At 40.4% G+C, this 27,880-nt stretch overlaps 1 protein-coding gene across 4 annotated transcripts in view; it reads left to right on the top strand.

Moving 5' to 3' along the window:
- Positions 1 to 27,880, top strand: part of EIF1B (eukaryotic translation initiation factor 1B) — a 90,503-nt gene that overhangs the window by 41,782 nt on the left and 20,841 nt on the right. Inside the window, exons 4-5 of one of the 4 annotated variants that reach the window (XR_007707847.1) lie at positions 5,682 to 5,811; positions 17,655 to 18,494. The exons of 1 other annotated variant lie outside the window; for it this stretch is intronic. Coding sequence is in view for 1 of the 3 variants with exons in the window: in XM_050708898.1 (XP_050564855.1) it covers positions 5,682 to 5,735 (54 nt within the window). In the remaining 2 variants the exon portion in view is untranslated. Of the gene's footprint in view, positions 1 to 5,681; positions 6,621 to 17,654; positions 18,495 to 27,880 lie in introns of those variants that run through there. 2 more of the 4 variants (XR_007707848.1, XM_050708898.1) reach the window with 2 other exon arrangements.

Here is a 27,880-nt window from a genome sequence, read left to right as displayed (position 1 = left end):
GCTAATTTATACTAGCTAAAATTCTATCTCTGGTGGATGGTAAAACTCGTCCTTAAATTTAACAACAAACACATCCTTAAGGACATAAAAATGAAATTATATTTGGCATTGAATAAATATCTCTCCTCTGACAGTCTACTAACAGGAAACAGCAGGAGATCATGAGAGTTTATCTCTGTCGTACAAAAACTAAGGAAAAGTCTGAACTGACATTTCCCTCTAGCATATGCACACACACGCACACACAAACACTTCTGCTCACGCACAGACACTGGTAACCACTTTTCATGACAGAAGGACTTGACATAAGATGCGTGTATGAAAGCTCTAAAGACACAGTTTTAGGGCAAATTTATTTCTACATGGATATGCCTCATAGCATTTTCAAAGATTTCATTAGTTTCAGCCAAGTACAAAAAGAATATTGTGCATTTGATATTTGTGATACGTGGTGTCACCTGCTACAGTAAATGCATTTCAAGCTGCAATTACAAATGCGTTTCTTCTCCAGGGTTTAATGTTCTTGTCCATACGGCATAAAAAACTTCATCAGTCATATGCGTGTAATCTTTTATAAATAATTCTTGCCCAGCAGGTTATTTAACTCAGAACTGCTCTCTACAAGTAGTGGTCAAAGGAGATAAAATAAGAAGTGATCTGTTAAGTGAGCAGTATTTGAAGAGCACATGCTCTCTTGAGTAATTGATTCCCGTAACTATTTTGATTCAGTATCCATTATGTTATTTGTAAACCAGGTAGACCGACAAAAAAGAATTTCTAATATATCCCTGTGTACATCTGATCATGACGTGACACAAGGATAATGATGTTATACACATACTTTTGCACGTATAACTGTCGCTGCACGAAAACCAATTGAACTAAAGCAATTTACAGTAAATAAAGTTTTGTAAAATATTTAGGAGTTTATGGTAACAGTAATGCTAAGGTCAGATTTTAAAATTTAATAAGTAAACAGTTCTCATTGCAACTGCAGGACTAACTTTCACTTACAACTATTGCCATTATGGGCTTCAATACTTAATTGCCATTTCCTTCACAGTGTGCTTTGTCTCTGCAGGAAACATCTCATTTGGATATAAAAGAACAATTCCTTCCTGGATGCCAGGATATGAGCAAGGCATCATCAATTAAGATTCAGAAGGGTTCCTTTATAACAGTTTATGAAGGCTCTAAGGCAAACAGAATAGTTTTGCTGAGATTTCTGGACAGAGCATTCTTGCATTCTCTGAGATCTCACATGGGGTAGCTTTCATTTGTTTTTATATATACTAGCTACTTCAGTCTTATTTTTTTTCAGAACTTGTTTAAAGTATATTTTCAAGCAGGGCCTGGCATGGTTTAAACAGTTAGATCTGACAAGTTCAAATAACTGGAGCTATTTTGGTGACAGTGACCCATCCCTCCTTTAAATTAGCTATTGAAAAATCTTTGACAGGTTTGTGGACTGTTTAGTAAGAAGAAACTCTTGGCAATATACTCCAAGTGCTGCAGGTCTCAGCAGGACTGGACAGAAGGGAATTTTCCAAATTCAACAACAAGAACCAAAAACAGCACCAGCACTGGGAAACTTGGAAGGTCAAGTGTAGTCACTAGCCATTTCAGCTCTATAAGCCAACTGGTAGAATCACAAGAATACATGATGCAAAATTTCAACTACACAGCCAGAATTCCACACTATTTCATCTACAAGCCACCACAAAGAGAGAATTTATAAGTATATATGGAACACAGGGACTCCAACAAAAATTTGGGATAGAATGAAACAACCTTGCCAATTTTTGGGTGAAGAAAGAGGGGAGTGGTTATCCCCTACCTTAAAGTTACTAAGCCTATTAATATACATAGTAATTATTGCCTAATATTAATAGATTAAGCGTAGCAACTTACCCAATGGGTACCAGAAGCATTTAAAAGGCTGCATGTACTTCGACTGACCTGAGCAGTTGCCCATTACTGTATCCTGATTTCTAAAGTGTCTTCAGAGCAGTGATTACGGCTCCTACAGGCCACGTGGCTGTAAGGAGACCTGTGAAAACCAATGTGTACAGCCTCTCTCATAGCAATCACATGGGTTCTTCAAAGCAGCTCTACAGCAGGTCAAGGTGGGTGTGAGCAGGCAAGCCCTCTTCAAACAGGCATAGCTGACATAGGAGGATGAACTGCTGCCATGTTTGCACTGGGAGTCAGCCAGAGACACCAGGCACAAGCAAATGGCACCATGACTGCTGCCAGCACAAACATGGGGCTGGTCATGCCACCAGCTGCCTCCACTCCCTGGGCCCCCTCAGCCAGGCATTAGCTGCCACCTGCCTCCAAGCAAGGCCCAGATGCCATCGCTATATATTTTGCCGTGACTAGAAGGAAGTTCTCCAGCAAAGTGCTTTCCCCAGAAGCAGAGATATGGTTCAGTGATGTAGCACAGTGAAGGAAGGTGAATTTGTTCATAGTCAACACTGGCTGTGCTTTTCAGAGCTTAGAAAATAAGCTCACGATTCTTAAGTAATAGATTGCCTGCATAAATCCACCCCTTGACAGTGCACTAGCATTGTGTTACCACAGGCGTTAACAGGTTGCAGCAGAAATTGACTTTGTCATAGAGACTTATGAGTCTCTTTAGGTTTTATATGCCTTACTAATGCAGACTCTTTAAAAACTGACAGAATCATTTCAACATGAATATCAGAAATACTTCTCTTTGACATTATGTCTGTATCCTATGCTGTGTGGGCAATGCCATAACTGCCTTTTTCATGCTGTGTGTTTCTGTACACAGGTGAATATATCTTCACTACACACTCATTCCAAAACTGTGAAAATAGCATATGAGGAAGCAAGAATTTATCTCAGCATCATTGCAAGTGAAAGGATGATGGGTTTCTTGATTAAAAGGCATCCTGACTGGCCAAAAATTGCCTTCACATACAAACACAGCCCAGTCTCTCCACAGTGTTAGACTGCTGTGGAAAGCCCAGGTGTCTTGAAGGACATTCATCATTCAGCCCCATGTACTACCTTGGCTTGCTCTGCTCTTTCTGTTCACAGACAAGGGGCTGCAGAATCCCAAAAACACATTTCCTGCTTTCTTTCTAGTAGTCATAGTTACAGATAATGCCCATCTCCTTCTGTTACTCTCCCTTGGTCCCTTCTTGGCCAGTCTTAGATATTGAATGCAGGCCCAGGTGGCATGAAGGAAGTGTAAGGAGAATGATATCCTGCAAAAATGAGTTTCAAGGGATTGTGGGGTTTTGATGATATAATAGGGGAAAAGAGCCAGGCACTCATAAGAATGACCCCTTTAGGATGAAAAACAGAGGCACTGTAGAAAAGCCCATCTTTAGTGGTGGCCATGACAGGGATTCATTTGGATGTAAAATACTTCTTAATCAACACGTTGCATCAACATAAAAAGAAGTAGGGAAGGAATGAAGTAGAGGAAAATAAAAATAAACTAATAGAAACTGTGAAGAAAATTAAACTGGCCTTTTATTTCTACTGTGGTTTTCCTCTCTGTGATGCTCTGCTACAGTTCACACATCAGCAGTTGCAAATCCTATGCTTTGCTGGCATTACAAAACCATCCATACAGTTTAAAAGTATTTGTAGCAGCCAGATTCCTGAAGAAGGCTGTGAAGAGATCAAATGAGTGAGCAAAAATAATTGATATGGTTGATTCACTCATTGTTTCCTGAAGATAATGTTAGATAAACTAAGCCCACTTCCCCTTGCAAATGAGTCGCTAGCCAGCTGTCTATTCTGCAGTGACTCTAAATGGGGGAAAACTGAATGCAGGGTGAATGAAGCATATGTTTTTAATAGCATCTAGTCTCTCATTGTAACATGTAGTGAATTTTTTTAGCTCTTTTTCTTGTAAGAACTCTGAGCCTGTGACAATGTTTACTATTGTCAGAGATGGGTATTCACTATTATTTGGAAGAATGTAGGTGCTATTCTCTTTAGGGAATTAAACATTAGTACTGAGTTGCAATCACCTGCTTATCCCAGTTAAACCCTCCATCTGGTTATTCATGAAGAAGGCCACTGTAGTTTGTGAAATATTGCAAGGACTGAAAGAGCTCTTCTGAGACTTAGCAGGGGAATATGTGCCAGTGTTGAGCAGTCTGGGGAGAGGGACTGTCTGTTTGTTTGTTTTCTGACTCATATCAAACATTTTTTTCCCCACAGCTCTGAGCAACAGGGCACTATTCTAATTCAGCCAAATATCTCTGCAAACCATAGCACAGTCTCATTCAGTTATGACTGCTGTTTTCTGAACAGCACAAGATAATTAAAATGAGTAGTTTTCCAACACCAACAACAAGCTTTTCTTCAAGAGGTGTTATTTTGTCATATGCTGAACAGTAGATATTGAAGCAATGACACTTTCCCTCTGCTAATTGGAATGCAAGGAAAATGCAAGGAATAGAAGTGATAACTGAAGGTGTGCAGAAGATGTGGGAGATCATTAACCCCAAAGCAGCAGCTGGAAGTAGCTCGATAGTGGAAAGAGAGAACAGATGAGAGAAGGCAAAGCAAAAACAGGGATAAGCAAAACCACAAATAATACTGAAACAACTGTGACAGAGAGCAGAAGGCAGAACAGACAGAAGAAGATTCACACCAGAAAAGGAGGAACTCACAGGCCAATTGCCAGAGAATGTGGGGCCCAGAATATAGCACTGCCTGCCAGGAGAAGGGATGCAAAACATGAGGGAGGAGGGGTGATAATGCCTGACAATTCATCATCTGAGTGCAGAAATGTGTTGCACTGGAACAATTAAAAGTGAAGTAGGATGCTGAAGGTCTCAGAAGAAATGTAGCAAAGTCTGGGGACTGCCAGGGATTTGTGGGTTTTGGTGTTTTGTTTTGTTTTGTTTTGTTTTCAAAAGAAAGACAAAAACTTGAGAAGATGAGGAAGGTACGGATTCCTTTCAGACTGGTGCAATGTGGAAGATTTTAGGGATTTGATTATAGCTGCACTTACTATAAGATGGACTGTCTGGGGAAAGTAAAGTCTCAAAAGGAGGCTGGCCCAACTCAAAGCAAAATGAAAGGGAGAAAAGGTGAGGAGCCACTTTATGCCAGCATCTCATATATTAGAGTGGAGCAAAATGGTAAACATGGCTGGAGCAAGGAAATGTCTACTAGCAGGGAGATGTCTTAGGGTCTGTTCCAGTTCCTTGACCTGTTTCTGTATGAGACAGTCAGAAATAATCCAGGGACATCACTCCCATCTACCTGAAGGACGCTACCAGGACACTGCTACCCCCTCTCCTTTGGCCCTGTCAGCACAGTGTCAGCCCGGTACCTACAGAAAAATAGGCTGGGGGCTTCCTTGGAAGGGAGAAAGTACAGCCAAACCCTCTCTGGTCAAAGCAGGATGGGAACCCACCCTCCTTGCTTCATGGTCAAGGGCTCTGACTTGGGGTGGGGAATGGGGTAATGCACAAAACAGGTGTCCCACCATATGACACACCTTCTCTCTCTTTTTTTTTCTTTCTTTTTTTTTTTTTTGTTAATTGTTGTAATGTATTTCATGGTCAGGTTCCATATAGTTCTTCAAGGTAAAAGACCATGCAGAAAACAATTTCCAAAATGAGGAAAAAAATAGGTCTTGTTTTTTAACTAGCACTGCTCATTATGTCATCCTTCTTCTTCAGGGCAATCTTGGAAGAGCACAGTGGCAATTGGGAACCATAACCATTGCAATTTAAATCCGACATCTCAGCGAAGAAGTTTCTGCTGGTGATATTAAAGACAAGTCTGCATTTTTCTGTGTCTCTAAAAAAGGTGGTGCAATTTTTTCAAGCAGATTGTCTTTTCCTGCTTGTGGTAGTTATATTATTATGCTATATTATAGTTACATTACTCAGCAAATATGACTGCCATGACAAGTAATACATATTGTAAATAGCTTTTCTGGATTTAATATATGAGCTCCATATTGCTAGTATTCCTGAGAGAACAGATCAAGTGAATACTAGGAATTCACATTGAATAAGTTACTCAATTAGGGCAATCAGTATTGTCTAATCACAAATTAAATTTATTAAATACATCTCCTCTCCCCTTGTTGCTTGACCTGCATGTTATTATGCAGTTCTCTGGACACTACCCAGTTGAGCTTATCAGCACAATATCTCATTTCAAATATTTTAATATAACTTTTTTATATTATTTTTTAAATTTGATGCATTCTGAACTCAGATCCAATCTGAACAAACACCTCCACACAGGCCTCTGAGAACAGCCTTCTTCCTCTCATGATCCTCTCATGCAAGTGAACCCAAGTATAATGTCGATGATGCAGCATATTGTCTAACACAGCAGCCCACTAACCTCATTGCACTAATGATGCCGGTCATCAAATTGCTAATTCTAAAGAGGACAGAAGGTCATTATTTGATTCAGTGGTGTATCTTGCTCACAGCTGAATAGAAAAAGATACTTCAAAATGCTTTAATAAATGTGTCTCATAATTCTTGTAAACACTGCTGCAGAATGATGCATCATTCCTTCCTTTGGGAGATAATTCAGCCACTGGTTTTTAGGGGTTTGAGCTTTCCTTTGATTTGCTCTGGCACAAGGATGAAGAAGGCATAAGGGAATGGAATAAAGATGAGGAAGAGGAGCATGGGAGAGACATGCTGGCACTACTGAGTAATATGTTCACAACCGTGTGTCTAGGCTGCTTTGAAGGACACTGTCCTACACAAACGTATGAATTGGTCCAAAAATGCGGAAAATAAAAAGATCCAAAATACAAAGTTATACAGAATTGCTAACTTTGTGAGTAAGCACATGCACTGCCTGGTCTCTTTGTGAAGTCTGATCCTCAAGTCTCACTTTTTAATGCCAACAATTAACAATGGAGACAATATATTTTAATAAAATATAGTTTTACTGATGTGATTGGGGAAAAAAAACAGATGAGCTTTAAGAAGCTTTTCTTCAGATCTGTAGCAGAATTTGCCGGGGTTTAATGATAAATAAGAGTGGAGAATTTGTTCTGAATTATGTTAGACCAGTGTGAGTGAGTTGGTGCTGTTAAGATGAAAATGGTAATAAGGTTGTAATACTATAGGAGGACTAGCCAGAGGCAGGGGGGGGAAATGATGAATGAATAAATGAATGAATGAATGAATTGTGTGTATGAATGATTATTTCTGAAATATGAAATTGCGTTGTGAACATTCTGGCATGGTAAGTACAGAGTGACAAACAATGAATATTCCCGCTTAGTCTAAGTGACTGACTATATTAATGTCTCACCTGCAAGGGGATCATAAAATGAAATTTCAAGCATCCCAACTCTATCCAGTGTATAAAATGTTATGTTTTTAGGCTATTGTTTGCATAAACTCAGGCAAAAAAGAGGACGTATGATAAATCTTCCCAAAGAGCAGACACACTCTCTGCAGTTAGATTAGAGCACAAGGATTGTCTCAGGTTTGAACAGGTCTATCTCCACTGTAATCCCACTGGATACAAATTCAACCTTTTCACTTCAAAACAACAGTAGACTTTATAAAGCCATGAACAGTTACTGTCATCTGTGTAAAATGATCAATATTGCAATATATGTGTACTGCTCACAATTAGAAAGGGTTTTGAGCAGGACGTAGAAATATTCACAGAAGAACTGAAATCAAATGCAAATTTCAGTCTAAAGGTCAAGACCAGATAACATAAATATAACCTTCATAGGCCATAATGCATTGAATATATTTCCATCTATTTTCATATAGATAAAGGGACTTGCACTCACTCACATTTTAAAATTAGATTTTTTAAACATAACTGCATATGCAATGCTATGACTACTGTCTCTTTTCTGAAGCTTTGTATAACAATCTAGAGATGTCAAAGAAATGGAATATTTCAGCACTTCATATTAGCTTCAGGAACATCAGAAATTTATCTTTGTTGTTTCTGACATTTTTTATCACACTAAAGCTTTAGCTTTTATGTAATGATTCCTTTTTTTTTTTTTTTTCTTCCCTAAAACAAAGCATATAACACTGCTAACTGTTTCTCAACAAGCTCTACTTCCAAGCCTAAACCTTCACTGACATAATGTTCACACTCAGGATATTTGAGGGTGGGAACATGGAGGCAGGACCCTTTGCAGGTGACATAAAAACGATCCTGTAGCCAAAAACACCCTTAAAAAATTTGTGTTGAATGGATGGTTTCTTTCTGAGAAGCTCCACTTATGACATTAGTAGCATATGGTTTCTAAAAGTAAGGAAAGATTTGAAAGAAGCTGCTAGGAAACTGTGAACAGTCAGATCCAAAATATTTGCACATTATTAATCAGAAACAATCAGAATGTGTGAAGCAAGGAAAGAAAGAAGCTAATGCACAAGAAAAAGTTTAAAATGACTCAAAAAAATACTTGCTTTAGTCCCTGTTTAAAAAGTAAAAAGAAAAAAGGAATCTGCTAATGATATTCCTATTAAACATGGGGGACATAGCTGTTTTTTTTGCACTGTGTCATTTATTGCATATAGCACAGTCTATCAAGCAGAAATTGAAATAATTTCTTATTAATTGATCTGCTGTGGAAAGAGAAAGTCTTTCTCTTATGGTACAGTTGGGCTTAGTTTTCATACACTCTGTACATAACAATTCTAAAATTTTATTTAACTACATTTGCATTTTCTGTGTAAATGCAATCTAAAATAATAATTAATGTAGTAAAACTTGTCATAGAGGTACTATACACGATGTGAGGACTCAGCCAGAGCAGAGGGTCAGAGATATGTACCCAGAGTGGTTGAAACAGGTCCCCTTAAAGCCAGAACAGGGGGTTCAGGGGAGAGGAACAGGATGTTATGCATGTTTTTGCTCCTCAGGCTGCCTGTTTAGGATCCCATTGTGAGGTCTGACACTGCCATAAGATACTAGGCATAGCTTTTGCGTTTCTTGATTCCACCAGCACCTTGGTATGGTATTTACTTGCTCAGAAAGGTGAGTTTTAGCCATACTCCTCTCACCACTGGTGTAGGACAAATGGCACATCTAGCAGCTCATGCAGGACTACCCTGTCTTGTATGTAATCTTCCCTAATAAACTAGAAGTACTGAAGGGACTGACTTGCTCTGTGAATTCGCATAGACAGCAGTCACCTCATCTCATTTATCATTGCAAGCCACTCATCTCATTTAGCATTGCAATACTTACACCATTTCATTGTTCTAGTTGCAAATGGTAAGAATTTATGAATTTAAAGAAATACAGATGTAGAAACAAAGTGCTGCATGGACATGCATGGTCAGGATCAGAGCAACCTCCACATGGCAACTAGTAACTGCATCAAGCTCTCCCATAGTGAGAACTGGACAGATTGGAGAGCTGGGCAATCACCAACCGCGTGAAGTTTAACAAGAGAAAGTGCCGGGTCCTGCACCTGGGATGGGGCAACCCTGGCTGTACGTACAGACTGGGTGACGAGGCACTGGAGAGCAGCCCCTCAGAGAGGGATCTGTGGGCTGTGGTTGACAGCAAGTTGAATATGAGCCAGCACTGTGCCCTGGCAGCCAGGAGGGCCAACCGTCCCTGGGGTGCATCAAGCACGGCACTGCTAGTCAGTCGAGGGAAGTGATTGTCCCGCTCTACTCTGCACTGGTGCGGTCCTCACCTCGAGTGTACTGTGTGCACTTTCTGGGCACCCACAGTTACAGAAAGGATGTGAACTGTTGGAGAACGTCAGAGGAGGGCTACGAAGATGGTGAAGGGCCCTAGAGGGGACGATGTATGAGGAGCAGCTGAGGTCACTTGGCCTGTTCAACCTGAAAAAGAGGAGACTGAGGGGAGACCTCACCGTGGTCTACAGCTTCCTCGTGAGGGGGAGTGGAGGGGCAGGCACCAATCTATTCTCTTTAGTGACCAGTGATAGTGCCCGCTGGAATGGTGTCAAGCTGTGGCAGGGGACATTCAGGCTGGATATCAGGAAGAGGTTCTTCACTGAGAGGGTTGTCATGCACTGGAACAGGCTCCCCAGGGACATAGTCACAGCACCAAGCCTGTCAGAGTTTAAGAAGTGTTAGGGACTGTGCTCTTAGTCATATGTCACCTGTGTGGTGCCAGGAGTTGGACTCAGTTATCTTTATGGGTCCTTTCCAGCTCGGGATATTCTGTGATTCTATGAACTGGCAGGCAGGCACAGGAAAGTATGAACAGAAGATATTAACAGCATTAGTATCTTCAATTTGAGCCTAGATTTGTTCACTTGTCATGACCTATTAGGGTTACCTGACCTGCAGGTGTGTGAAGATCACAGCATCGCTCCTGTTTAAATATCGATCCTGTTCAAATATCTAAGATTGTAGAATCTATAGAAGTTAATTGAAAGTTGCTGGAAGAAACAAACTGTATTTCACTTGAAAAGACATTGTGGGATTTTGCCAGAGGGACTTTCTCATACTCTGATGATTCCTAGCAACATGGGGCTGATGATTCTTAGCAACATGGGGCTGCATGGGTGATATGTTGCACCTACTATGCAACAGCAGTGGTGAGTAAGAGAAGAAAGAAAATAGAGAGAGAAGCAGCCCTGCAGCCCCCAAGGTCAGTGCAGAAGGGCAGGAGGTGCTCCAGACACGCAGCAGAAGTTCCCCTGTGGCCTGTGGAGAGGCCCCTGGTGGAGGAGGCTGTCCCCCTGCAGCCCATGGCTCCCATGGTGTAGCAGATCTCCACATTGCAGCCCGTGGAGGAGCCCCTGGTGGATGTGGCCTGGAGGAGGCTGTGGCCCATGGAGAGCCCCCGCAGGAGCAGGCCCTGGGCTGGAGCTGCAGCCTGTGGAGAGGAGCCGTGCTGGAGCAGTTTGCTCCTGACGGATGGACCCCGTGGTACGGAGCCATGTGGGAGCAGTTCTTGAAGAGCTGCTGCTGGTGGGCAGCCCATGCAGGATCAGTTCAGGAAGGATGACATCCTGTGGGAGAGACCCCACATGGAGCAGGGGCGGAGGAGACAAAGCATCAGGGACTGACCACAGCCCCCATTCCCCGTTCCCCATTCCCGTGCGCTGCTTGGGGGAGAACATAGAAGAGCGAGGGTGGGAGGGGAAGGTGTTTTTAGTTTCCTTTTTAGTTTCTCACTGCTCTAGTCTGCTAGTGATAGACAGTAAATTACATTAATCTCCCTATGCTGAGTCTGCTTTGCCCATGACTATAATTGTTGAGTGATCTCCCTGTCCTTATCTCAACCACCACACAGGACTATGAAGTTTGCTTTGGGATAAAGGAGTCTCTGGAAGAAGAAATGAGTAAACCTGCAGAAACCTGTCTCAAGGGATTGCGTATTCCAGAGAAAGTTTACTCCTTTGAGACCTAAGAATAGTTCTAGGAAATATCAAGCAAAATAACCAAATATTGAGTGAAAAAATACATCCGTCAACTAATTATAAAATAAAGTATCACTAGATAGATGTTCAACAAATGATTGCACAGACAGGCAATTACCAGAATATCATTATAAAGCACTGACAGTTAGTACATTCAAAGGGCAAATGATTGCTCAGTGCTGTGCAGCAATATAGTGCACAGGTGTTGTGGTAAGCCCCACACAGCCACAGTGGTATGTGGGAGAGAATTGAAAAGGTGAAAGTGTGAGAACTAGTAGGTTGAGATGATAACAGTTTAAAAAGTAAAGCAAAAGTTGTGCATGCAAGCAAAGCAAAACAAGGAATACATTCACTGCTTCCCATTGGCGGCAGGTGTTCAGCCTGTTCCAGGAAAGCAGGAATCATCACATATAACAGTTACTTGGGAAGACAAACACTATTACTCCAAACATCCCCCCATGTACTGAGCACAACCCCATATGGTACGGGACATCCTTCTGGCCAGTTTGGTTCAGTTGTCCTGGCTGCATCCCCTCCCAGTTCCTGGTGCACCCCCAGCCTCCTTGTTGGCATGGCATGAGAAGATGAAACTCCTTGAGTCTGTGTAAGCAACAACTAAAACATTGGTGTGTTATCAGCATTATTCTTATCCTAAATCCAGAACACAGCACCATACCAGCTACTAGGAAGATAATTAACTCTATCCCAGCCAAAACTAGGACAACAGGGCATACAATAACTCTACAAATGACCAAAGGGTGCAGCTTTATGACAGTTTGATTTATTCTTCACCCTACACTCTGTCTTATATTATTCTCACCAGTGAAGTGTTTGTGTGGATACGCTGTTTCCAGCCCAGCGCAATCACAGTCTTGTGGCTCTCCACATGCTATGACTGACAGCAGTCAGGAACTACAAATGAGCTGTCCTGGTGGCTCATTTATTCTTTCCTGTTTGGTCATGTAGGCCCTATCTCTCCTGCCTCATTTACCTTTAAACAGGACTGGTAACGTGACCTATCTCACAGACGCCTATGAGGCAAATTGAGGAGCTGGTGTACCACAGACACAATAAAGGGAACAGACTCTAGCTTAGCAAAGTATTGTATTTAAAACTGAAAGCTACCACATTTCTAGGAGAGATCTGGAATTAAGGATGGCAGCATAAGCTATACAAAGAAAAGGGCTGGACCATTCACAAGATCTATTTCTATCCAAAATTGCTGATCTTTTCATTGAACACAATCCCTTGTTACTGTTAACAAACAGCACTGAATAGATCTTATCCTAGATCTGAGTTATTAAGCTTAATTACCTAGCAAAATACCTGGAGGCAGAAATGTAAAATATAACTAGCATATTTTACTTGTAGCAGCTTAATTGTTCAAAGGTATTAAGGACTGAAAATTGCAGAAGTGTTCATGTGTGCATGCTAAATGGGCACATACAGTTTTCTTTTAAGGAATGTGCAAAAGCATGAAGTCTGTATAAGACCTTAAGAAAGGTGTTCTTAAGGGTGCTTCTGATGCCTTGCAGCCATAAGCCAAGACAATATGGGAATTCTGTTTGCCTTCTCTGGACACTCAGGAGACCAGAGACAGAGTAATTACTCCTACTTCCACAAAACAATGCAACTCCACCATTCTTCATGGAAAGGCCAATCCCAAACTCCGAATGGTAGTAGTAGTTTGATTACATTAATGTGCACCTTGAATTGCTCAGCAACAGAAAATTAAATTGAGACAGAAATAACCTCCCTTTGATGATGTGTCTATTAATACAAGTCATGGTACATCTGCATTCAATTCACATTGGAGGTTAACTATTACACATATCAATTGGAGGTTAACTATTACATGCCTTAAGGGTGTGGAATTTTTCTCCCACCTCCTTTCTGTATTTTGAAAAAAATAAAATGATTTGATGCCCACAGAGGTCCTAGGAAGTATAAAAAGGAACAGGATCGAGTCCCCAAACTGGACTCCTCTGGTTTGGAAAAAATGTTAGAAACATTGCACAAAATAGTGCTATTGACAACACAGTCATTAAAAAAAAAAAAAAAAAAAAAAAAGTGTATCAGGCCTCAGACAAAATAATGATAAAACTGAAACCAAAGCCAGCACATACTCATTTATGCTGTTGTGAGTTTTATTTATATTATGCTTCTGAGCTTTCAGGATGTCCCTGTACTGCATTTTTTTCCACCCTCTCAGAGGTTAGAGATCTTCAAAGAATTTTAAATGAATGTAAAATAAATTCTCAGTTAAGAAGAACGATAAACTCTTGTGAGGTCTGTGGTAAGGTATCCAAGAAGTGCCAGCACTGGAACTTGGTTCCTAGTCACCTCTCAGGTCCCATTCTAAGACTGCAGGAAGTATGGACAAGGTTTATATCAAATTCTATATACTGGAGATTCCCAGATTCATCACTCCGTGGAAAGACGTATATACTCTTTTCCCGGATCCAAACCATGACATTTTTTTACCTGTTGCAAGAAAGTAGCTGTGATTTAAACAAAGGTGTTTGATCAGTTGGACTAGCTTAACCTAACCTTAAACAACCACACAAGCAAAAACTGAAATCATGAGCTATAATTGCTGTGAAGCTCAAAAGAAAAATGATAAATAAGGAAGAACATCTGTATTAAAGAATTCTTAAGCCTTTCCTTACATCTGCTACCAGAAATGACAGCTAGACTTTCATCTCCTCCTGTGTAAAAGAGTAATAGAGTAGTCTTTTTGAAGATGTCAGGTGAAACAGATCACTGAGAAATCAAGTGTTAATCAATTAGTGGTAAGGATAGATAATTAATTCATGAAGATACTATCCATAGCCTCAGAGAATGGACTTCTTCCTAGCTTAGTTACTTATAACCACTGAAAATTTATCTGGCTGTAAATCTTGCAATTTATATGCCATTTAGAGATCCTTGTCCATCTTGGAGCAGAACAACTATTGTAGAATAACTTTGCTTTGTTTACACTGTGATTTCAACAGCAGCCCAGCAAAATTAAATTTCTGCAAGGTGAAAATCATTAAATACCAGGTGAAAATTATTAAATTTGCAAGTGCCACATAGCATTAATTTGAATGGGTATGGACAGCTCATTATTATAAAATATTTATGTTGACAGGCCTGTCATGACAGCATGAACCCTTGAGGAAAAATATTTTTTCCTTTTGCTCCACCATCTCAGACAGCATTTGTCATTTGATAGGCAGGTATTATTACCTTGGCCTTTTACACTGGCTCAGGACCTGTTTAACTTGAGAAACCCAATCAGTCCAGTGAGGCTCTCATCTCATTCAAATGGACAGGAGATCATCTTAAACATAAGAAAAAACTTTTCTTCTGTGAGTCATCAAACTCTGGCACATGTTGCCCATAGAAGTTGAAGAGTCCCTCCAATCCCTGGAGAAAACCTGACTAGCTACGACACTGGGCCACCTGCTCTAGTTGACCTTGGTTTGAGCAGGGGTGTTTACATTAGCTAATTTCTAGAGGTCTCTGCCAACCTTAAGCTATTCTGTTGAGTCTGTTACCACTTTCTAGTTCACATCTGACATGATGCAAAGAAGGCATTTTTCCCCTGTCCCACTACTCAATATAGTGCATAGTGAATCTGATAAGAAGATTCAGCACTACGCATCCTGCAAAAATCGGAATATCAGAGGGTCCCAGCAATATCTGTGGCAACTCCCATGGCTAGTCAGTATAGCAGGCCACCTACCAGCTATGACTCTATAGTGAAGGAAATCCCCTTTCATAGGGTACACCTCAGAAACTACAGGTTCAGTCTTGGGATTTTCTGTAATCTAAAATTTACAAGATTTTAGCTTTTTTTTTTTTTTTTTTTTTCTCCAGAAAACTAAATGAAAACCAAAATCAAAACAACAACTATGACAACGACAAACAACAAACCAGGGAATCCACAGCAATTTCTGCATTGGCTTCCAGATTTAGGATGTTATATGAATCAGCTGGTCCTTATTGCCTTTGCAGTTTCTCTGAGGTGCTTTCCAACACGTCTTTTCTTTTTTACTGTTTTTCTTCCTATAGCTTGTCTTGTCCTATATTTTGATGGCCTTCTCTATATGAGGACAAAGTCCCATTCCTCTCCAGGTCAATTGCCCAGATTATACTGTCTCATTGAAGCCATTCCTGTTTTGTAGGAGATAACAGCTTGGGAAGGTTAGAGCATACACTTGTATCTGTATGTGAACATATGTCCCTCTCATAATGGAAGTCTTCTCTAGAGCATCAGTGTCATCTTATTGAAATTAAGCTTTTCAGAAAAGACAGCATCAAATAGCTAATTTGGACAGGTTTAATCTCTGAAGTTAGATCAAGGTTTTCAGGAGCACTAGCACTCTGCTCTCTTTGAAGTCTGTAGAGATTTATCATCAACTCTTTGGAAATGCTGACTGTAACAGAGATTAATAACAGCAATCAACTAGTGATGAAAATCATCTTGCTGAAGGATTGCTCATACCTTCAGCAGACGTTTTGGAAGATCAAAAAGTCCTTCTGCACCATGTCTTGTGGTTTTGGCTGCTGCCAGAAACAGTCTGTGTTTGCTCTTTCTGCCAAACAAATGGAATAAAGAAAACAAAGTTGATAAACAGGTTGAACCTACAACCCCAATAACTCTCTAGCTTCAATCACTAGCCTGATATCTGGAAGGGTAGACACGAACATTCTTGTTTAAGCCTGAATTTCATAGGACAGAGCTCCTCTTTCAACATGGGGTAATTTCTAGAGGCTGTAGCAGAAATGCATGTCCTACCCGATGGAGACCACAGGAAGGATTTAGAGGTTCTCACTCAGGTGATGTAACCTATGCAAGATGGGAGCAGATACCTGTTTTTTGTAGCTGGTTGCAATAAATAGTGACAAAGGGAACTCTTTAAGGGAAGTGGGATGTGATGGGAAAAGATATAATTGCTCAGCTCTGATTCCTGGTGATCTGGAAGAATATAAAATTAAGACAGAAAAAAAGAAGAAAAACAACCGTTAGGAAAGCTCTAGAATGTGTCATAAGGATACTTTCACTTTGGAATTTTAGGTGATGTTGGGATTCAGGCGGGTTTGTGGTAGCTTCTCTCCAGAATTCTTTAGTATAGCATAGAAATAAAGATTGTCTGACTCCAGAAAATTCTGTAGGTGTTAAGAAGGTGTTAATTTCCATGCATTATCATCAAACATGCAACAGATTTGTTTCACTCATTACAAAAGCAGATTCCTTAAAGGCATGATGTCAAGTCTATGGACAGGGAAGAGGCAAGATATCCTAAGCCACATTCTTTGACATGTGACTGTGTCTTGCCATTCCTATACGCTTTTATGGATTTTCAAGTCCCTGAAATTTCTGCTTTCCTTCTTTGATTTGCAGTCTCCGTCATATAGGTACCATTGCATCAGTGGTATCTCTTGTACCAACAACACATGTGGGATCACCTACTTCAGTACCTGTCTAGAAAAGCAGAAACACCTCACAAAATCTATCCATTTCTACTTTGGGTAGTTCAATAGCAGCCACTTGACAGGAAACATACTACTGAAACACTGCATGTTTCATAACTTCTTCCAAAAAAAAAAAAAAAAAAAGCAGCTTGAGGGAAAAAAAAACCACACATTTTCAGGATGCAGATCCTGTGCTGGTCCTGAACGCAGAGCAAAGAACGCCTTCCTTTTCATTTATACCCATGTGCCTGGCAAGCAACACTAGTGGCCAAGTCCAAATCCTTTTATTGTGGAAAATACTCCACACAAATTGAATGTTGCTCACAGTATGTGTGTAACTCCAGTTACAGCTGCAGTTCAATTTCATTTCTCTGGAAATAGACTGCTTAAAGAGAAAAAGAGAGAGAGAGAGAGAAACTAAAACAAAACAAAACAAATAAACAAAAAACAACACAGGAATTTAGCAGAGGTATAACTCTCCCTAACTTCTGCTAGTGCAACTGTAAAATGTGGATTGCTTTGGCTTCAGGGAAAACTGCAAACCATTATCAGACCTACCCAGCAGAAATATCTACTATGTTGCTAACTTTGTTTCCTTCTGTTCCTTTTTAATTTTATTTTAAACTGAAGAAATCAAGCATGTGGGAATATATAGTATAATGAATGGGTTGGAAATATGCTTTGAAATAGAAACCATTTCCAAACTGAGATGAGATTTCTGCAAGGCCTATGTTCTTTTAGTACAATATGTTTATTTTGCTACTGATTTTGATTGTTCATTCTGATCTGGAAGCATCCTGAAAGCATGGTTGTTTACATCTAGGTTCATCTCATCTACAGAGAAGCACTTGACTGAGGCACCTGAGACAACAAATAAGCAACTTGATAGGTGCTCCATGGTCAGCGAGCGAGATGATCACCCCAGGAAGGGATCAAGCCTGCCTAAAACTTGAACAACTATGTGTTGGTTTCTTGGGTTCTTCTATGCAGGAATTTATGCTGTTAACAAAGAAAACACAACACAGGTACAGCTGCAGGGATGAAACCATCCTCCGCTGCTTGCACCGTCCCTGCTGTTCTGCTGCTGGCACCCTCTCTTCATTCCCTGCTCCAGGCTGCAGGGAAGTTTTGTCAGCTGGAAGAAGATGTGTTTTCTTTAGCGCCTTAACAGCAGTCAATCTCTAGTTCATGTTTGGTGGCTTAGGGCTCAATTAAGCTCTCATCGACCCTGGTGAGTCTTGGCCTGAGAAGGATCTTTTTGCAAGTTATGCAGACTTAAAGATAAGAGCAGTATAATGGCTGTTGAGTTGCCATAGGAAATCTATTTACCGTACTGTATTTTACCTTTTCCTCCACTATCTACACCACCTGCCCATGATAAATTGGATTATACCACAGATTGGCAAAGCTGGTTGCAAATATCCTCTGATGCTCATTTCAGAAACCTCTTGCTATTTTGATTTGACCTGCAGATTTCACAGATGTCTTTCTACTGAAGGGGAATGAAATGGAAAATGCTTATCAGCATTTACACTTTGATCTTCTACATCATCTTACCTCCAGTGACACTCTGCTGACACAAAGGTAGCTCCTAATACCAGGAAATCTGGATGGCAGAAATAGAAGGGATCTTACTCAGCAAAATATTAAGAAGTCATAGAGTGCTGTGACTTCGGGGGAATTTCCATATTAAGGGAAATTTCACTGTAGCAATTAATTCTTGACATTTTTTTTTCATTAAAATCATTTTTATCTATATGTTCTTTTCTCTTTTTGTACTTTAAATAACAACCTAATCAGAGGGGTAAAAATTATCCTAGCTTAAACTTTGAACAACGAAGCACTTTGTCCTAATCTAACCTCCTCTCTCCTTGAGGGCATCTTATGCCACAGCTGCCGTATTTCCATTTGAATTTCCACCAGAGACAATTTCTGTAACTTACAGATGGAGTATGGTGAGCCCACAGGTGGCAGGGCCTAATGAAAAAAAATGTGTTATATTTACTCTGTCCCCAGTGTGTCCACCTTCAGCACAGTGTGGACAATGCCATCAATTATTCAGTGAGGACTACAGATTCTCCCTCCGTCATGAGTGGCAGGAAAGCCCATGGTATTAGAGCATTCTCCCTTTGGACATCCTGTAGGCTTTTACCTGTAAGCAAAGGCAGTTTTATACCATGTTGCATGGTTAAGGAAATTGTCTCCCCACCTCCATTCCCTTGAATAGTTTGTTTTAATTTTCCCAGATTCTCAATTACAAAACAAAACAAAACAAAACAAAAAAAACACAAACAAACAAACAAAAAAACCTTGAAAACTGCCCAACAAACTATCTGTAAGAACGGGTACATTAGGTTGGGCCAAAGATCTTGTGCATTCCATATTCTTTCTCTGACCATGCCTGGTAGCGGCTACTTAGGAAAAAGTGCAAGTTCTTCACCTGCAACGCTCTCCCAGTTTCCATCAAGCAGTAGTTCAGAACTTTCTGAGGTAAATTTGCATCCCATATTTATCAATAATCACCATACTTTTGTCCTCTATGAAAATCTTTTTGTATATATAGCTTCCCTGACACCTTGGAACACTGAGTTATACACAGTAACTACTTGACATATTAAAAACTGCTTCCTCTGATTTGTTTTAAATTCGCTGCTTTTATAATGCCACTGAATGAGGTATAGCACTTTTGGACAAATCGTGTAAAATGATAGTACTCTTAAAACTCACTTTGCTGTTCAAATAGCAAATATAATATTAGGAGTTATTAGAATCAAGACACCAAGAAGAAAACAGAAAATATTATATACAACAGTTTAAATCTTTGTTGTGCCCATACTTTAATATATTTTTATATAACATTTCATTTTTATCACCCAACTCCCAAAAAAGAGTCAATGGAAGAATAGAGAATTACAGAGAAAGAAGACAAAGATAACCAAAGGGAAGAGGGAAGAAAATCAAATTCCTAGATTTTCTAAAATAAGTAACACATAGAAAGATTAAAGAAACCCACAAAACCTTTACAAAATGTTTAGGGACCACAAGTTACAAAGATTAAAAAGAACAGCTATGGTATTTGTCAAGAAACTTGGGGATAGCTCACTACTGTGTGTGAAAGTATTATGATAGTCACTCTTTTTAACATATTGTAATTTAAATATAATACAACTAGGCTAACTTCTATCATCATTTATGCCCACACCTGTACATTAAGTATAAATGTACAGCACTGTATCAGACAGGAAAGTCTTGTACCTTAGATCTCAATTTTACAATCAGCTTTATATAACAGTACCATCTTGCACACATGTACACCAACACACAGATAGGGACACAATCCAGAAAGGTCGTACATAGATATAGAATCATAGAATCATAGAATATCCTGAGTTGGAAGGGGGACCCATAAGCATCATCAAGTCCAACTCCTGGCACCGCACAGGTCTACCCAAAAGTTTAGACCATGTGAATAAGTGCACAGTCCAATTGCTTCTTAAATTCAGACAGGCTTGGTGCAGTGACTGCTTCACTGGGGAGCCTGTTCCAGTGTGCAACCACCCTTTCGGTGAAGAACCTCTTCCTGATGTCCAGCCTAAACTTCCCCTGCCTCAGCTTAACACTGTTCCCGTGGGTCCTATCACTGGTGTTTACGGAGAATAGGTCACCTGCCCCTCCACTCCCCCTCGTGAGGAAGTTGTAGACTGCGATAAGGTCCCCCCTCAGCCTCCTCTTCTCCAGGCTGAACAGGCCCAGTGACCTCAGCCACTCCTCATATGTCTTCCCCTCTAGGCCCTTCACCATCTTCGTCACCCTCCTCTGGACGCTCTCCAACAGTTTAATGTCCTTTCTGTACTGTGGTGCCCAGAAGTGCACACAGTACTCGAGGTGAGGCCGCACCAGCGCAGAGTAGAGCGGGACAATCACTTCCCTCGACTGACTAGCAATGCCGTGCTTGATGCACCCCAGGATGCGGTTGGCCCTCCTGGCTGCCAGGGCACAGTGCTGGCTCATATTCAACTTGCTGTCAACCACAACCCCCAGATCCCTCTCTGCGGGGCTGCTCTCCAGCATCTCGTCATCCAGTCTATACATACAGCCAGGGTTGCCCCATCCGAGGTGCAGGACCCGGCACTTGCTTTTGTTTAACTTCATGTGGTTGGTGATTGCCCAGCTCTCCAATCTCTCCAGATCTCTCTGCAAGGCCTTTCCACCCTCATCCGAGTCCACAACTCCTCCAAGTTTGGTGTTGTCGGCAAATTTGCTCAAAACACCTTCTAGTCCTACATCCAAATCATTTATAAAAACATTGAAGAGGACTGGCCCTAAAATGGAGCCTTGAGGGACCCCACTAGTGACCATCCGCCAGCCAGATGTGTCCCCATTTAGCACAACCCTTTGAGCCCTGCCCGTCAGCCAATTGCTCACCCATCATTTGATGTTTTTGTTAAGTTGTATGCTGGACATTTTGTCCAGTAGGATCCTATGGGAAACCCTGTCAAAAGCTTTGCTGAAGTCCAAAAAGATCACATCAGCTGGTTTCCCTTGATCGACTAGGTGGGTGATCTTATCATAAAAGGAAATCAAATTTGTTAAACAGGACCTACCCCTCATGAACCCATGTTGGCTGGGACCAATGACTGCATTGTCCCCCAGGCGCGCTTCAATTACTTCAAGGATCATCTTCTCCATAATTTTACCAGGCACTGACGTGAGACTGAGAGGCCTGTAATTGCTAGGGTCTTCTTTCTTACCCTTCTTGAAAATTGGCACATTTGCCAGCTTCCAGTCTACTGGGACCTCTCCAGATTCCCAAGATCGTTGAAAAATAATTGAGAGAGGTCCCGCAATGATGTCAGCCAGCTCTTTAAGCACCCTGGGATGAATCCCATCTGGATCCATGGACTTGTATGGATCCAGGTGGAGCAGCAAATCTTGCACATGTTCAGGGTCGGTTGGGAGTTTGTCATTCCCACCATCATGGTCCTCCAGCTCAGGGCACCCTGGGTCCCGAAGCCCATCATCAGTGTTGAAGACACAGGCAAAGAAGGCATTAAACGTCTCTGCTTTGCCTATGTCATCGTCTGTGAGGAGACCTTCCCCATCTAGTAGCGGACCTATGTTTTCTTTGGTTCCCCTTTTTCTGTTCACATATCTAAAAAAAACTTTTTTATTGTCTCCCACAGACATGGCCAGCTTCAACTCTAGTTGGGCTTTGGCCACACAAATTTTTTCCCTACAAACACGAACAGCATCCCTGTATTCCTTCCTCGTCACTTGACCCTCCTTCCAGCAGCAGTACACTTTCTTTTTTCACCTAAGCTCCAGTAGAAGATCCCTGGTCAGCCAGGCCGGCCTTCTGCCCCGCCTGCGTGACTTCTGATATTTTGGAATTGCCTGGTCTTGTGCTTTTAGGAGGCAGTGCTTAAAGATTGACCAGCACTGATGGATGCCAATGCCTTCAAAAGCAGTTCCCCAGGGGACCTTGCTGACTAGTTCCTTGAGCAGCCTGAAGTCTGCTTTCCCCATATCCAGGGCTGAAGTTTCGGGGGCAGTTTTCCTTGTGTCATCATAAATTCTAACCTCAACCACTTCATGGTCACTATGACCGAGACAGCTGCCAATTGCCACGTCTCCCTCAAGACCCTCTCTGTTCTCCAGCAATAGACCTAGGAGGGCACCTTTCCTAATTGGCTCAATATAGTGAGCCAACTAGGAAAATATATAGTGAGCCTCTTTATGACAATACCCCTAAAGGTTTGTTCTTGGAGATAACTCCATTTTTTCTGGCTTATCTCTAAAAGGTATGATCTAGGAAAGACAGTATCAAATATAGGAGTAGAAAATCCAGTCCACTTTTCCACAGGTGGATTCGAAGATGTGAAAACTAAAGGCTAATGCCAATGTGAAATTATCTTATCATCCAAAAAGGAAAGAAAATATATGCCAGTATTTCCTGCTTAATGGCTTTGGGCAGTTTGGCTCAATCTTATTTAACCGTCCTGAGTAACACTGCTGTTTTTTTACAAACTTTGATGAAATGTTTGTAAACACTAAGCAGTGCACATCTTTGCCCTAATCTTCATTGATATTTGACCATTTGCTTTGTTCTCTTGCACAGATGCATGTTGACATTAGGTTGTCATAAACAGTTGATGATAGTTTGTGAAATTAATGGGCCGGGAATTCTTCCTCATTCTGGATTAGAGGTTGATCAATCGTACTGCACTATAGCTGTCTCTACTGATATGGGAAGTTCAGTATTCAATGAAATACTTTTTACAATATCGTCACTGGTATGTTTTTTGTTTTTTGTTTTTTTTTAAATAGGCTGGCACCACTTTGTTTTCTGTATACTTTCTGATTGATTGTATCCACTGCAGGATTAAGATATGCTGTTTGAAACAATTCAGTGATTGAATTGAAAGGTTTCTATAGAACACCTTTTTTTTTCAAAAGGGAAATGGAAAGATGATGTATCTTACAATAAACTGTGTTGTATGCAGTAATATCTTATAATCTTCCACTAGCCATTTATAATCTTAGAAAGAATTAAGGACCTTTCATTGATCCATTGAGTTTTTCACTGGTAGCAGAATTCAGGGTATGAGTCAAGTGACTATGGCGTCTGTTCCCCAAACTTAAAGAGAGTCTCTATCAGCTGCTACAGTATAAGACCTCATTCTCTGAGACAAAATGTGACTGCCTACACTGAAACAGGTTTCAGTCTCTCAGACAGTGAGCAATGATATCTGTACTATACATATCATGAGTTGTATTACACACTTTCATTTTCTTTGAAGACAGTACTAAAAATCCATGCCTAATGCCTCCTCTGAAGTGCACCTCTGGTTGTTTCCCCAGAAGATAAAATCATGAAGAAGACTTTTATCTGTGCATGGATGTACTTGCAGGGGTGCAGGAGTATCTTGAGGGGAAGCTCACTGGAGCACAAGAGGCAGAACAATCACTACTTTGACAGACCTAGGAGCATCTAGGCACTTCTGGCAGAAGGCAGTGCAGTGACTAGTGATGTTGTGTGTACATTACTCTTTGAATGATCTTTCTGGGAAACACTGCAGATGTCTCTGCTTTGGTGTTGTTTTGTTTGAATGTTTGTTTTCAAAGTTTAAAAACAGGCCATATGTTTTCAAAAGTGGCACATGATTTTCAAAGGTGCTGGTCTGTTTTAAATAGTTTACCAGGGCTTGCCTTCCAGAAGCAGGATGTTACTTTAAATACATCAGTCCTCCAGGACTGTAGTATCTAGAGCCTGAAGTGGCCCAGTCTGCAGTGTATTTTTACTCAAGATTATCATTCTCTACAGACCAGAACAAAAAGTTCTGTTTTTCACTAAGTTTTATTTCCTCTTGGGGAAGGATTCACTGGTGTTTTATGATCTGCTTCCCTGTTGCTATTCGTGGGAGGAATGATTTAGCAGTACTGACTTGCAAATATTGATTGTATCCCATGGAAAAGTAATTAGTTCTGACTGCATCACATAAAGAGGACAGTTTATTGCACAAAACAGATTAACTGCTGTCATGAAAGTTGTATTGTTGCATACGTTAAATAGAAGTAACGCACAGGGAAAAATGGTTTTCTACACCCGTGCATGCTGTTTTTAAAGCAACCTAAAAACATTACACCTTATAATAACACTTATTTTTCTTTTTCTCATTTTATACACATTTTTCTGCTGACTAAGTTTGCTGCTCTTGGAGTGATACAGATCGGAGGGAATTGGTTTGCCTTGATGCATGCTGTGTACAGTGCACACTCTCTCAGGGACTGGTTCTCATATGGCTGCCTCCTGTTTTGTACCAGCTTTAGTGAGAGCTCTGAGAGTTCACACAGGTGCAAATGAGAACAGAGCCATGAGCTCAGCTTTGAACAGTGTACATCTGAGGGCAGAGCTAGACACCCCTTGAACCAGTTGATTCCATTAGTACCTTCTGGCAGATGCTCAGCACAACTCAGCATTCCCAGATGAATGGTTAAACTCCCAGGCTCAGCTGGTGGGATGGAACATGCAAAGCTTCCTGCCTCTGCAAAAATCACCAGAGGAGCTCAGACCACTGAAAGCAGTGTCAGTCTATGTCAGAATGAACAACTTCTGCACGTAAATGAATGGGGCTATTGCAGACAATCTATTAGATATGCTCTTTTTTCTTCTTTTTTTTTTCTTTTTTTTTTTTCCAGGATGACAATTTCCATCAGATGCTCAGAGGTTTATTTAATTAGTCATTTGCTAATGCATTTAGCCATAGGCCAATTGTAGTGCATGGAAACAGGCAAAAAGAACCATGTCTGCTTTGCACCGACCACTTGGTGCATACAATCAGAGATTGAAGATGGATACTTTTGACTCACACTACATTTGCCATGAACATGACAGGAGAAGAAAAACACAGCTAAGTTTCATTATATATAAGGGAATCTGGGAAGAAAACAGGGAATATGAGGTGCAAGCCATTTGGAAGAAAACAGTAACACACCTTGTTTTGAACCTGCATGTATAAACCCTAAACATTACAGTTTCTTCCTTCCTCCTACCTGTGGCAGGTTTAGGTTGCAGCTGTATTTTGGCCCAATGACAAATTAACCTGTAAGTTCCAGTCTGAATTTTTGCTATAGGTTGACTTCAGTAGTTAGTTTGAGTCTCAGAGACTGGTGGCGACTCTCAAATATGTTTATTTTCAAGCTTTTCCTTCGTCTAAACAACCAAGAGCAGAGAAGACAGTAAAGGGAAAACATATGTTCTCAGACATCACCTGCATTTTTCCGTCTCTGGGAATAGAGATACAAAGAACATGAATCATTGAAACAGTGTAAGGGGTAAGGGATCAGTAAGGAGGTAGAGAAATAGAAAAATTCACCAGAGACTTGTTAGAGTTTGCATGAAAGATTCCTAAGTAGGCAGCTGAGAACAGTGTGTTATCTCTGCCAAAATAATGAAAAACAGATTGCAAAACAAATTAATAACAAAGGGCAGCATCTGGGCAAAAGTGGCTGCATACGCTTCTGATTTATTCCATGGCGGAAATATGACAAGACTATAGAGCTGAACCAGAATATATTATAATTTTAAGTTCTTCCTCACATGCTAATCAGCCTGCCATGCACTTGTCTCCCCATACACTGTTCAGTAGTAGACAAGATAAACTGACTTAAGATTAACCATCCTTTGTTAACTATGAGCCAGTTTAATTAGCTGTAAGGGAAAGCACCATTCACAGATGGACACCCATCCTGAAAAAGAGCTTGATGTGAGAACTAGGAAACCAGTCCACCCAGGAAGTCTGACTTCCACAAAAGGCAAGTTGATGGAAATGGTAATAAAAACTCAGTTCAGTAGACACAAGGGTGATACACTGGGGAAAACCAAATCCTTATGTAATGTAGGTTTACATCAGAAATAACTAGAATTTTATCAGGGAGTCAGCATGCATCTACCTAAAGACAGTTTGGTTGCAAGCACTTCTATTAGGCTTCGAAAAAGTCCCCTACTGAGTACTCTTAAAGACACTATGTTATCGTTATCACAGGCTAAGTAAAATGGTCTTCCCAAGATTAAGAGTTTATATAATCATAATCTTTGAGAAAGGATAGACACACGTGGTCAGTTTTCAAAATGGAGGTCATCCATGGCACCCATGTTTTGATCTGTGAGGTTCAACATATTAATGAATGGTCCTGGAGTAAATAATGAAATAGTACTGAGATAAAATTAGCCAGGGTAGTGAAATTGACTGCAGAAAAGTAACTAATGAAAATGAGTGGCTGGTGATCCCTCAGCAAATTAAAATAATTAAAAGAGCAACCTCAATGATACACATATATGCTATGCCTATGCTTACATATAGAAACTGTTATACAACCTACAAAGTTAGCAATGCAATATCTGTAAGAAAACATTAGATATTATCTGACTATAATAGAGAATACAGTACTGATTCCAGAGCAGATGGGCATTACATGCAGTGTTTGACACTCAGTGTATGACATTAAAAAATAAGAGTTGGGTTTTTTTTGAGTGAATATTCAGTTGAGGAAGATAAATAACATATTCTCCACTGGACAGAATCCTTCCATTTACTTTTAAAGTTTCCTAGGGATTCACCCCAAGTTATAAAAAATCAAAGTTGTTCTCAGGAAAAAAGGAAAAACAAAACAACAACATAACCACCAACTCCAAAACTGCTCCTGTAATAATTTATTTCTATTTTTCCTGCAGAGGATTGAGACTCTCCATTCCTTTCTTAGGAACGTTCTCTAGAAAGCTTGTTTTGCAAACAGCACAAGAAGATCATGAATGACATGACAGCTTCAGTTTAGAGTTCTGGTAGAGATCTGGATTAGATGAGATTGCATAAATACCCATTGAAGAGAATTGTACTGGAATTGAGATGCAGATCCTCAGTAAGAATAAAGTTGCACTGAACTCTGAGCAGCTGTGATTTAGAACAACAAGTGATTCAATCCACTCCTTGTCATCAGAGCAAACACTAATGCATATGTCAAAATTTGGAAATGAAATAAAATAAACATGCGTATGCCACACAGCTATTCCAACACTCACTCCCAAGAAGTGGGATTAATTAAATTAATTAAAAACAAGGATTAATTACACAAAAAAAATAATTGAACGGTAGAGAGCTAGAGATATTAGGGTTATATTAAAGTAAGCAGTCATCAGTGCTTGCTTAAATAAATTTCTCCCTTTCTCATCATTTGAAAAAGAGCTCTAAGTGAGTTAAACAGTTGCAGAAAATACCAGACTTGATAGCTGTATTCTAAAAACAACATTCATTTGGACATTCAGATTGGCTTGTTGGAATGTGAATGCTATCTACATATCATGCTTCAGTTTTACAGCCTTCAGGCATGAGAGAAAATGTGCCCCTCTGAAGCTGTCTGCAGATGCATGTGTTGTGTTTGTTTTTTTTTTTTTCTAAGAGACTACTATGTCTAAGTCTACTTTTGTAGAAAGTTCTGGGCTATGGTTTCCTTAAATCAATATGATGGCAATTCTCCTGCATTAAAGATTGT

Source organism: Cygnus atratus, chromosome 2, assembly GCF_013377495.2.
Source record: "Cygnus atratus isolate AKBS03 ecotype Queensland, Australia chromosome 2, CAtr_DNAZoo_HiC_assembly, whole genome shotgun sequence".
Classification (NCBI taxonomy): domain Eukaryota; kingdom Metazoa; phylum Chordata; class Aves; order Anseriformes; family Anatidae; genus Cygnus; species Cygnus atratus.
The sequence above is the reverse complement of the archived record's forward strand: the minus strand, read 5'-3'. Positions and strand labels throughout refer to the sequence as shown.